Source organism: Pseudopipra pipra, chromosome 21 (assembly GCF_036250125.1).
Source record: "Pseudopipra pipra isolate bDixPip1 chromosome 21, bDixPip1.hap1, whole genome shotgun sequence".
NCBI classification, from domain to species: domain Eukaryota; kingdom Metazoa; phylum Chordata; class Aves; order Passeriformes; family Pipridae; genus Pseudopipra; species Pseudopipra pipra.
In genome coordinates, this window is record NC_087569.1 from 10,037,443 (window position 1) to 10,047,152 (window position 9,710).

At 53.1% G+C, this 9,710-nt stretch overlaps 1 protein-coding gene across 1 annotated transcript; it reads left to right on the top strand.

Annotated features, from left to right (window-relative positions):
• Positions 1-149: 149 nt before the first annotated feature.
• On the top strand, positions 150-8,139 carry LHX1 (LIM homeobox 1). Its single transcript, XM_064678079.1, has 5 exons — positions 150-1,311; positions 2,600-2,826; positions 3,378-3,655; positions 4,347-4,512; positions 5,020-8,139. The coding sequence occupies exons 1-5, from the start codon at positions 1,142-1,144 to the stop codon at positions 5,397-5,399; spliced, it is 1,221 nt and encodes a 406-aa protein (XP_064534149.1). The 5' UTR covers positions 150-1,141; the 3' UTR covers positions 5,400-8,139.
• Positions 8,140-9,710: the final 1,571 nt, after the last annotated feature.

Below are 9,710 nucleotides of genomic sequence, written 5' to 3' on the forward strand. Positions count from 1 at the left end.
GGCTCCTATAAAGGGGCGCGGACGCCCCGTCCGGCGCGGGCGCGGCGGGCGCGGGGGGGCGGCTGCGGCGGCGGCGATTGGCCGGGCCGGGCCGTGACGTGCGCGCGCGGTCCATAAGGCTGCGGCGGCGGCGGCGCCGGGACCATGAGCAGAGCCCCCAGCGCGGCCGGACGGCGGGGCCGCCCCTCTGCCCCGCGCCCTCCGCCCGGCCCGGCCCGCCCGCCCCGGGCCCTCCGCACCGACACCGACACCGCCCGGGCCATGCCACGCCGCGCCGGCTCGGCGGGGACACGGGCGGCCGCCGCGGGTAGCGATGCGCGGGGGTAGGTAGGGCTGACTGGCGGACTGACGGACTGACGGACGGACTGACAGACGGACGGACGGGGCCGCCGAGACGTCGAGGGAGAGGGAGAGAAGCGAGAGCGAGCGGCGGAGCGAGGAGCGGCGGAGCGTGTCCCCGTCCCCGCGTGTCCCCAACCCCGCGTCAGGGCGATGTCGCCGCGGCAGCAGCCACAGCCCGTCTGACCGCCGCCGCCTCTCCATGTCCCGGCTCGTTATTTATTATTATTATTATTATTATTATTGTTATTATTATATTTTTTCCTCCTTTGATTTCTCTTTGGGAAAAGCACTTTGACTCCTGACTGCTCTACCTCAGACCCGAGAAAAACTCATCACGCTCGCTTTTTGGCGGTTTTGTTTTTAATTTTTTAATTTTTATTTTTTTCTGAACGCCGATCTTTATAGCCGTTATTGTTTTATTGTTACTATTATTATTATTATTATTATTATTATTATCCGTGTGGTTGGTAGCGGCCGGGATCCTACGGCTGTGTCGAAGCGCTGGGCAGTGGGGGGTTCTCCTGTGTACCCCTCCTAGGACACTCGAACGAAGATTTTTCTTCTTCCTCCCTTTCTTTTTCTCCTCCTTCACTTCTCCAAGGCTTTTAAAACAAACACATACACTCACAGAAAAAAAAAAAAAAAGAGAGAGAGAGAGAGGGAAAAAAAAAAAAAAAACAAAACAAAAAGCAAACCTACGCCGGTGTTGTCATCTTTTTGAAAAAAAAAATTGTTGTTTTAATCTTTTTTTTCTTGACACCTGGGAAACCGCTGCCCCCCTCAGAACTAACCAAAGACAATGGTTCACTGTGCAGGCTGCAAAAGGCCGATCTTGGACCGGTTTTTGTTGAATGTACTGGACAGGGCTTGGCATGTGAAGTGTGTTCAGTGCTGTGAATGTAAATGCAATTTGACAGAGAAATGCTTTTCGCGAGAAGGCAAGCTTTACTGCAAAAACGACTTCTTTCGGTAAGTACCGGCCCTGCCGCTCCTCTCCATCCGTTTTTCATCTCCGTTTTTTTTCTCTTTATTTCTGCTGTTTCCCCCCGTTGTCAGCGGGACCCACAAGCGCCTCTTCCCTCCCCGTGACACGGGAACGTCTCGAAGCGCTGTTATTTCTCCCGGTGACCGGCGGCGGGGGTCGGGCCCGGGGAAGGGCCCGTCGGGCCGTGCGTGTCGGTGACGGGCCGATCTCGAGTTCCCCAAAGTTCCTCTCCAACTATCGACGGGCAGAGCGGTGCGGGGGTGCTGCGGGCCCGTGGCGGGGGGTGTGCGGGGGGCGTCCCGGGCCCGATGCTGGGAGCCGGGGTGACCCCGCCGGGGCTTTCCGCGGCCGTGAGCGCGGCGCTGTCCGGGTCGGAGTCCCGCGTTGTTCCCCGCACGCCTGGGCCCGGTGCCGCCGGGGAGGGCCCGGTGCGGGCGCTCCGCGGGCCCATCGCCTCCCGTCCAAGCGAGCCCAGGCTGCCCCGGAGGGCAGCGACCCTTCCCCGCCGGATGGATGGAGAGGGCAGCGGGTGCCGACGCTCTCTCGCCGCCGCTTCCCCCGCGCATCCCGGCACCGGGATCAATCCCGGGCTCGGAGCGGCCACCGGTGCCGCTGCCCGGCCGGGCCCCGCCGCCGCACTCCGGCGAGGAGGGCAAGGACCGGCTCGGGGCCGGGGCGGCCGCAGAACCCCGCAGCACACCCGCACAACGCGCGGCCAGAGCCCCGCAGCCGCTTCTTCCTGGGCACGGGGACCGGCACTGCCCCGAGCCCGCCGCTCCTCCGCGGGGATCGGCCCGGCCCTGCCCCGGTCCCGAGAGCCCCGCGGGGCCGAGCGGGACTCGGGAGGCCCCCGGCCCCGCCGCGGGTCCGGCCCCGCCGTCCCCCCGGTCCCCGCGCTGGCCTTGCCCGCACCGGCGGCTCCTCCGGCCGGGGCCGGTAGCAGCGTTCGGAACGGATGGAATTTCTGCGTGGTGCTTATTAGAGCGTCGTTAACGCGGTGTCGGGGCGCGGGGGACACCTTGGGCAGCGCAGCCCCGGGGTCCATCAGTCCCGCAGCCCCGCTGCCCAGGTCGATTTGATTTTTATTTTTAAAAAAATACAGCTTCAAGAATTCCCTCGTTAGGAAGAGAGAGCCCTCCGCGCGGGGACGCCGTATTTTGTTTAATTGCGTTTTTGCACGGCCAGGCGGGGCGAGCGGAGGCCGCGGTGAGGGGCGCGGGGCCCCGCGGCTCTGCGGGCGCTGCTGACCCGCTGCCCGGCCTCTCTCCGCAGGTGTTTCGGGACCAAGTGCGCGGGCTGTGCCCAGGGCATCTCCCCCAGCGACCTGGTCCGCAGGGCGCGGAGCAAAGTGTTCCACTTGAACTGTTTTACGTGTATGATGTGTAACAAGCAACTCTCCACCGGCGAGGAGCTCTACATCATAGACGAGAACAAGTTTGTCTGCAAAGAAGATTACCTAAATAACAGCAATACTGCCAAAGAAAACAGCCTGCATTCAGGTGAGGGAGCGTGGCCCGGGTGATGCGGGCTGGGATGTGCTCAGCCCCGGCTGCTCCTTGGGATGAGATGCTCTTCTTCCTTCTTCTCTCCTTTCCTTTCTCCTCTTCTTTCTCCCGTCTTTTCCTTTCTTTCTTCTTTTCCTTCTTTCTTCCTTCTTTTTTCTTTCCTTTCTCCCTTCTTTTCTCTCTCCTCCTTTCCCTTCTTTTTCCTGTCCTTTCTCCTCTCCCTTCTTTTTCCTGTCCTTTCTCCTCTCCCTTCTTTTTCCTGTCCTTTCTCCTCTCCCTTCTTTTTCCTGTCCTTTCTCCTCTCCCTTCTTTTTCCTGTTCTTTCTCCTCTCTCTTCTTTCTCCTGTCCTTTCTCCTCTCCCTTTCTTTTCGTTTCATTTCTTTCTCCTCTCCATTGTCTCTCCTTTATTTTTCTTCTCCCTTTCTCCTCTCCCTTTTTTCTCCTCTCCCCTCCTCTCCCCTGTCGTACTGCGGCCTGTCCGTCATGGTCGTTATTTCCCCCTGGCCGCCCCCGGCTGACCATGACCCGGTTTGCTCTCCCCCAGCCACCACCGGCAGTGACCCCAGCCTGTCCCCCGACTCTCAAGACCCCTCCCAGGACGACGCCAAGGACTCGGAAAGCGCCAACGTGTCCGACAAGGAGACGGGCAGCAACGAAAACGACGACCAGAACCTGGGGGCCAAGCGGCGGGGACCTCGCACCACCATCAAAGCCAAACAGCTAGAGACTCTGAAAGCCGCCTTCGCGGCCACCCCAAAACCCACCCGGCACATCAGGGAGCAGCTGGCACAGGAGACTGGCCTCAACATGCGGGTCATCCAGGTACCGCCGCCTCCGGGCACCGGGCACGGCTCCGGGGGATGCGGGAATGCGACTCTGGGGATGCAGGGATGAGGAGCGGCCGGTGCCCGGCACCCCCCGCACGGCAGGGCTGGAGAAAGCCCCGCCGACCTTTTAAATCGTTGTTACCGAGGTGCCCCGGCAGCTTCCCGGTGCTTCCCAGCCCGTCGGCTCCTTCCCGGGAGCCGCGGGTTTATTCTCAAAAATCCTGAAGAAGCTGAAAGTAGTTTCGAAATTAATAACCAGAAATGTGAGGGGTTAATGGGTAAATAAGAATGACAATGCGCTGGAATTATTAAAAGGTTTATAAACCCGCAGCGCTGGGGTAATGGGGGGTTAAAGGACCATTAAAGGCGAGGTTAGATTGGAGAGGCTCAGTGTGAGGGTAATTAGCAGTAATCTTGTCAGGGTAATAAGAATTAACTCAATCATTCTTGACCTGCAGCCGGCGGGGAGCGGGGCCGCCGTCACGCGTGGGTTTGGCCCCGTTTGGAACGAGAAGGAGCTGGGCTAGGGGTGCACCGGCAAAAGAGACGGGGAAAGGGGAAAAACGCGACCCTGGAGTGGGGATGAGGATGGGAACGGAGAGGAAGGGGGGTGCAGGGTGGCGGCGTGAGCGGGACCCCCGATGCCGCGGCTCCCGTGACCGGCGCCTCTCCCGCCGCCCGCGCAGGTCTGGTTCCAGAACCGGCGCTCCAAGGAGCGGCGGATGAAGCAGCTGAGCGCGCTGGGCGCCCGGCGACACGCCTTCTTCCGCAGCCCGCGCAGGATGCGGCCGCTGGTGGACCGGCTGGAGCCCGGGGAGCTCATCCCCAACGGGCCCTTCTCCTTCTACGGAGGTGGGTAACGCGCTCCCCCCCCCGCGGCCCCTCACCCCCTGTGCCCGCGGACACCCCGTGCCGGGATGCACGGACACCCGCGGGGACACCAGGGGGACACGCCAGGCTCCCGGCTCAGCTCCCGGCAGCGCTGCCCCGCAGCCCTGGGGCTGCCCTGGGGCCGTCCCGCTGTCCTGGGGCCGTCCCGCTGTCCTGGGGCCGTCCCGCTCGGCTTCCCCGCCTGTCACGGGACTTCCCTCTCCCGGGGGTGGCCGTCGCGGCGCTGCCAGCAGGACCGCGGTGTTCCCCCGGTGTTTTTGGGATGCCGGCTCGTGTCGGTGCCTCCGCTGCTCTGCGGGAAGGGAGTCCCAGGGCTGCCAGAGCCCGGCCAGCCCAGGAACCAGTTTCCCCTCGGGTTCGTGGGTGACACCCCGAGCCCCCCAGCCGCGCGGCCCTGGGAGCGCTCCCGCGTCGTTCCCGCTCAGGTGCCCGCCTGTTACCTTCCCTCTGTCTCTCCTTGTCCGCCAGATTATCAGAGCGAGTATTACGGCCCTGGAAGCAATTACGATTTCTTCCCGCAAGGACCGCCTTCGTCTCAAGCGCAGACCCCCGTGGATCTCCCCTTCGTGCCCTCCTCGGGGCCGTCGGGCACCCCGCTGGGGGCCATGGACCACCCCCTGCCCGGACATCACCCCTCCAGTGAGGCTCAGCGCTTCACTGACATCATGTCGCACCCCCCGGGAGACTCGCCCAGCCCCGAACCCAACCTGCCTGGGTCCTTGCACTCCATGTCCGCGGAAGTTTTTGGCCCCAGCCCCCCCTTTTCGTCGATATCCGTCAACGGTGGTGCTAACTACGGCAATCACTTGTCCCACCCTCCAGAAATGAACGAAGCAGCTGTGTGGTAGCTTTAAAACGAACTGGGTCTTAAGTAAGTGATGATCATCTAGTCTGCTTATTGTTATGGTGTACAGAAATGAATTAATATAACATCTCTCCTGCCCTAAGACAATATTACCTTGGGAACGAACTGAATCCAATCGCTCCAAGGCAAGCTTTGCTCTAGACCAGGACAATCTCCATGTTATGGTTGTATCAAACAAGCGAGGGGACTTTTTTTGTACCATTGACAAAGAAACTGGGGAAGCTGTACAGTAAAGTGCTGCCATTACCGTAGGATGGCGTGAGTTTGATTTACCCTGTTGGATGTCATCCTAAGAGCCACAATCCTTAGAAACTTCTCGTTTTAAAAAAAAAAAAAAAATAAGAAATTGATAATTGAATGAAGGAAAGGTCAAAGAAAAGGGGAAAAAAAAAAAGCTTCAAGAACTCTCTAGCGGTCCCGGTTAAGGATGGTTCTGGCATTATGAATCTGTTTGTTCATTTTTGTCTCTCAGAAAGTTCGACAACAAGAAACTCTTTTTAGCTTCAGCCATTTCAGCCTGCTGACGATCAGGTGGGACAACTTTTCTTTTTTCCTTTCTTTTTTTTTTTTTCTTTGCTGTTTTGGTTTGGTTTTGGTTTGGTTTTTTTGTTTTGTTTTTTTTTTTTCCAAAAATAGCAAATACTAAATATTAAGCCCTCAGCACCAACTCTTCTACCTTCACAAAGCTACACGTACAAAACCTCCTCATCATAGCAAAGGTCACCACCCAGACCTCTAACGAAAATGACTTGAAAAAACAAACAAACAAACAAAAAGTATTCTACCTTCACAGAGAGAGAAAAGCTAAACAAAAAGACTCTATTGAACTAAAAACAGTCAACTGTTTACGTCTAATGTTAAATTCAGGAGCTCAATGTTTTACTAATAAATCCTGTTTTAGAAAAACCTCTTGTTCAAAAGCAAAAGATTTTGAGCAACCAACCAAAATAGTTCATTTTCTTTTCTGTAGATGTTCTAACAGATTGCAGGGCTTGTGGTTCACTGTGCTAGTTTGTAAAAGGTGTTGTTTACAGAAGGCAAAGAAAAAAAATCCACAAAACCCAGACAGTTGCCAAATAAAGTAAATATATAGCACAAATACTGTAAGGTGCTTTGCACCAGCAACCCGAGAAGGTGTTTAAAAAGTGTTACAAGGTTAAAAAGAAAAAAAAAAAAGACAAACAAACATCTTTGCTAATTTTTAGTCCTGTTGAACATTCATGGAATTGTTAATATGACTTATATAGACCCACACAGGTTTTATTTTTGTGTCTTTAAAATAAAAGTCCAAAATATTTAAATTTTATGGTCAAATATGCAGTCAACAGCTGCTACTTTTTTCTTTATATATTAAATTTCTCATATGTCTTTTATTGTTCTAATAAACCTAAGCTTGTGTGACCTCCAGTGCATATTAGACCATTCACTGTATGAAAGAAAACATGTTGGATAAAATTTGTGCGTTTTTAATAAAATTAGAAAATCTGATGTTTAGATAACTTGTGTTTCATTCGATGTTTTGAGCAATTTTTGAAATTGATTCTCTTGAGTAAAATAGCCCTGAGAGAGAATGATCCACTCTGCTGATAGTCCTGTAGAGCTCTTTTGCTTCGGTAGGAGCCTAAACCCTGGTGTCGATGCAGGGAGCGGCCAGAGGCAGCTCCAGCCTTTCTTTCCATCTCCAGGCTCAGTGGTCGAGGTCCAAATACCCTGTTAGGCTGTACATGGAATTTTAAAATTGGAAACTAAGCAAATTATTAAATATCCTCAGTTATTCGTGGTCTGTGCTAAGAGAAAACATTCAAAATGCTTATTTGATGCGTAAACAAAATTGTGTTGTGAATGTAAAATGCTTGCAAAGATATGGTTTATAATTGATCCGGTTTTAGTTAATTCTCCAAAGATAATTTTGGGGGGGTTTTTTCCTAATTGGATGGTTTGAACACAGCGTAACCTCAATGTCCTGAAAGTAATTTTAATCCTTTTTTTTTCTTTAGAGCTGAGACAAAGTCAATTGTTTAACAGCGTTTGGTCTTTCTGAAGTTCTCTAAAGGGCAGAGGGGGAGAATATTTTTCTTTGCACTAGATAGAGACTCATTTTCTCGGAGAAAAATGAAACAGAAAAATTCTAGAGCCTTGTGAAATGCCAGATTTCATGTTTTAATTAGAAATCATTGCAGAATCCTAAGCATTCAGTTCTTCAAAAGCAAAAGTCTCACTTATTCCAGGAGGACTTTGACGTGTGTTAGAAACAAAGAGTCAGGTTCGGTTCTGAAAAGTCGCTGGTTCCAATGTTTTCCACCAGCTGAGCTGATGGAATGGGATGATCTGTAATTGCATCTTTTCCTTCGTCTCTCAACTAACCGTGGCTCAGGCTTCTTTTTTATTTCATGCAGACACGGAATTTGACGCTAAACCCCAGACTTCTACATTCCCAGTGATTCCATTATTTATCTCTTTGGACTGGGGGGGGGGGGGAACCCACAACCTCAAAATGCTTTAAAGTTGTATGTTTGTAATATTCAATGGTGATTTTTGATTTTGTTCACTACCTAATTTCTATGCCCAGCAGAGGGGCCAACTAGATGAAGCAATAGTTCACTTTAAACACAAAATGTCTTATATAATAATAGTATAAAGATAAAAACTATCTGCAAGGGATCTGTTAGTGTTTCTAAAAAAAATAATTCATGCTTTATTAAATACAGGGGAGACTTCTTAAACTCCTGGGCTCCGTGTCTAACTCATTTATTTGTCTTTTGTACTATTGCCATGTTTTGTTGCTCTGGTTTGCATTTATATAAGCAAAGGAATGGGTGATTTATTTATTCCAAATTTCTACTTATCTGGGCAAGACAAATACTGCTGTTTGTGCTTCTGGTCTAGGCTGCTGGTTTATTGTTGAATCAATTATTTGAAATTAGAATTTCACCAAATAGGCTTGGTTTGTAAGAAAAACATGTCTGCCAAGTGATTGGGGGTTTCAGATATTTTTTTTTTCTTTAATTTGGTAACGAGGTCCTTGTACAGTTTATCCCGTGCTCGTTTGGGCAGCGATGTGATACGGTTCAGTTTAGGTCAGTGGCTCTAAAAGGGAGGGAGGAGAGCCTGTCCTTTTGTCAATGCTCCCATCCCTTCCCCAGGGGCTTTGGGGGGAGCTCAGGAGCCATTCCCGTGCTGGAGGCCGAGCGTGTCCCTCGGCGCTCCCGGGGCTCCGCTCCGGAGGCCCCGGCCCTTTGCAGATTTGAATTCCGTGCTCTTCAGTGCAAGCTCGGTGCTTCTGAAGACCCTAATCCAGCAACAATTGCACAGTCAAAACTCCTTTTGAAATCATTGTCACGTTGGGTTCTTGTAAGCCCTTGTTTACAAGAGCATTTCCATTGACTCCGGACGGGCATTCCGTGGTGAATGGAGGTCTGTGGGAGAAGGGCCTCGAGGAATTGCTGCTGCTGGGGTGGGTTCTCCAGGAGGAGTTGCTGCTGCTGGGGTGGGTTCTCCAGGAGGAGTTGCTGCTGCTGGGGTGAGTTCTCCATGTGCATGGTCCTTTTTTCCCAGCAGGAGCGTGGGTGTGCCACGCGCGGCTCTCCGTGCGCGCCGTGTAACGCCACGAGCGCTTTCCGAAGTAATTGCTCTCTTTTGATCTTTTCCTCCCTCCGCTGCCGCCGGTTTTCCGTGACCTTGTTGCCGTGTCCCAGCGGAGGGGACGTTGCAGCCACACGGAGCCCTGGCTGCTCGGCCGGCTCGGGATGGCAGCCGTGGGGCGAGCGGGGCCTGCGGCGCGGAGCAGGGAGCTCGGGCTGGGAACGTGCCGGGCTGAAGACTCGTGCAAACCCCCGTGGCAGACACGTCCCCGTCACTGGGAGAAAGGTTCAAGGCACGTTTTGTGAGTATGACCCATATTGGGCTAATCTATGTGAAGGAGGTTTTTCGGAGGTTGACAGGAATGTCTGTAAAACGCCAGGAATTTCCAGCGGCCAAACGGCTGCTTTTGGCCCCCACCAATGCTCCTCTCTGCCCATTCCAGGCCCTGCTGGGATCCACTCACCCAGACCTTTGCTTGGGGATGGAAGGGGATTTGGGAAGATCTGTGTCCCAGGAGGAAGAATGTACTTAAATTGTGATTTGTAGATGAATAATGTATATATACATATATATTATTTTAATATGCACCCCCAGATGCTGAGCGATGGGTACATGATACAAACTGATAAATAAATATAATTTTAAAATATCAGTGGTGATCTACATACTTTTGCCATCCAAGTAGTGGTGGGTATTGCAGTGTCTCTAAGAA